This window comes from Nestor notabilis, unplaced genomic scaffold, assembly GCF_000696875.1.
Source record: "Nestor notabilis isolate BGI_N333 unplaced genomic scaffold, ASM69687v1 scaffold11405, whole genome shotgun sequence".
Lineage (NCBI taxonomy): Eukaryota > Metazoa > Chordata > Aves > Psittaciformes > Psittacidae > Nestor > Nestor notabilis.
Window position 1 is genome coordinate 1,431 of NW_009927977.1, and position 2,133 is coordinate 3,563.

At 41.5% G+C, this 2,133-nt stretch overlaps 1 protein-coding gene across 1 annotated transcript in view; it reads left to right on the plus strand.

Annotated features, from left to right (window-relative positions):
- Window positions 1-1,079: 1,079 nt before the first annotated feature.
- ACOT12 (acyl-CoA thioesterase 12) overlaps window positions 1,080-2,133 on the plus strand; it is a 29,217-nt gene continuing 28,163 nt past the window's right edge. Inside the window, exon 1 of the mRNA XM_010014305.1 lies at window positions 1,080-1,111. Coding sequence (XP_010012607.1) covers window positions 1,080-1,111 — 32 coding nt within the window. The remainder of the gene's footprint in view (window positions 1,112-2,133) is intronic.

Genomic DNA, 2,133 nt, shown 5'->3' on the forward strand with positions numbered 1-2,133 from the left:
TTTCTAGTAAGTGCCTTTATGTGTTCTACTCCCACATTTTCAAAGGGAACTTCTCGCGTACTGTTGTAACTCATGCACTATCCCCCAGTTCCTCCAAGCTTTTGCTTGCGATGCTCACTGAAAGCACTAGGCTGTTTGGGACTGAGAACTCCTGCCTGTTGTGCAGTGCTGTTTTCTAGCTTTCCTGCTAGTCCTCTCTTTTGCCTTTTACTCAGGGAACTTTTTGGAGCAGGGCTTTCCTGTGTTTATACAGCTCCTAGTGTGCTCCAGGGGAGATTTAGCCTCTGACTTGGAACTCTGTCAGATAAATAATAAATCACAATAACTTGCTGTAAAAAGGTAACTATTGGCCTATTAAATATTAACAGTAAAGATGTTTACCTTTTCCAGATTAACTTTCATAATTAAAACAAATAGAGTGCATTGTTTTACGTAGCCCAATGCATCCTAGGGAGATGAAGAATGCATTTCAAATTTTGGTGCAATTCAAAATTTGTTTTATTTAATCCCTGCACTTTTAGTACAGCATTGAGGATGCATACCTGTTCTCTGTTGCTGTGTCCATGCTAATAAGCCAGTAGATCTCCCTCCTGTGTCTGAGAGCCTTCAACTGATGTGAAACTTCCACACTGCTTTAACACAGCCAATATTCCTGACATCCTCTTTTGAAGGAGATTGCTGAGTTTTCTTTAGGTGTGTTAATGCTATGTGACTCGTACTGTTCTGCAACATGTTTATTGATGCTTTCTTACCAGAATATGCATTTTTAGAGAAAGACCTTAGAGCTTTTCAAACTGAGGAGGATCATTATCATCAGTTAGCCTCATGTCCTGATGTTACCCTTATTTCAATGATAAATATTAACTTTATTCTTACTTAGCTTTTCTTTTTCTAAGAGGCCTACTGCAGGCTTGCATTAAGGTGATCGAAAGAAGTGGGACCTACTGTGTTTCATCTCTCTGTCTTGTGCACAAGTATGTAAGTGAATAGCTTGCTGCAAACACAGTGTGGTAATTGTATGTCCCTGTGTCTCTTTTGAAGCTGAGAAACATGCTGGTGTGTCTTGTGTGACTGCATCTATGGATGACATACAGTTTGAAGAGGCTGCCAGGTACAAAACCAGTTAACATCAGTCAAACGTTTTCATTCTAGAGATTCTTATTTGGCAGAGATAAACTGGGGCATTACAAAATCTGAGATAGGAGGCCAGTGAGCTCCCCGAAGTGACAGGGCTATATCTCAAAACTGCTATTTTCTATCTGTGATGCCTTGGCCCACCTAGAAAACAGATCAATTTCACGCATAAAAAATAGACTGCAGTTACTTTGACTTGGCAACCTAGATGCCAGGTAAGAAACTGATTGGCCAGTGATCTTTGGCTCTAGTTAAAGGGAATGCTGCAGGCTGTTACTTACCTCTGTTAAATAACGAATACATGCCTATAACAGTTATTGTGTGATTTTTTTTTTCTTCTGTTGCAGGTGCTCTTTTAGTTTATTTCTTAACATCTCTTTCAGCTCTTTTAGAAAAATGTATTCATGTAACAAAACAAAAATGTTTTGCATTTGTGATCACTGAACATTGAGTCAATGTCCTGCTTTCGGCTGGGACAGAATTATTTTTCTCATTCCTAGTAGCTGGTGCAGTGCTGTGTTTTGGATTTAGTCTGAGAACAATGCTGGTAACAAACCAGTATTTTAGTTGTTGCTCAATACCACTTACCCTGGTGAACGACTGTTCAGTCTCTCATGCTCTGCCAATGAGGAGGGGCACAAGAAGCTGGGAGGAAGCAGAGGCAGGACATCTGACCCAAACTGGCCAAAGGGGTATTCCATACCACAGAACATTACGCTCAGTATAGAAACTGGGGGAACTGGTGGGGAGCCACTGATCACTGTTCCCTGTTGTCATGGTTTAAGCCCAGCCGGTAAGTCAGAACCACGCAGCCTCTCACTCACTGCCCCACTTCTTCTTCCCCCCGCTCCCAGAGGGATGGGGAGGAAAATCAGAGGAGTGTAACTCCCACGGGTTGAGATAAGAGCACTCCAGTAACTATTGTATAATACAAACCACTACTGCTACCAATAATAATGATAAGGGAAATAACAAGGGGAGAGGACACAACTGCTCACC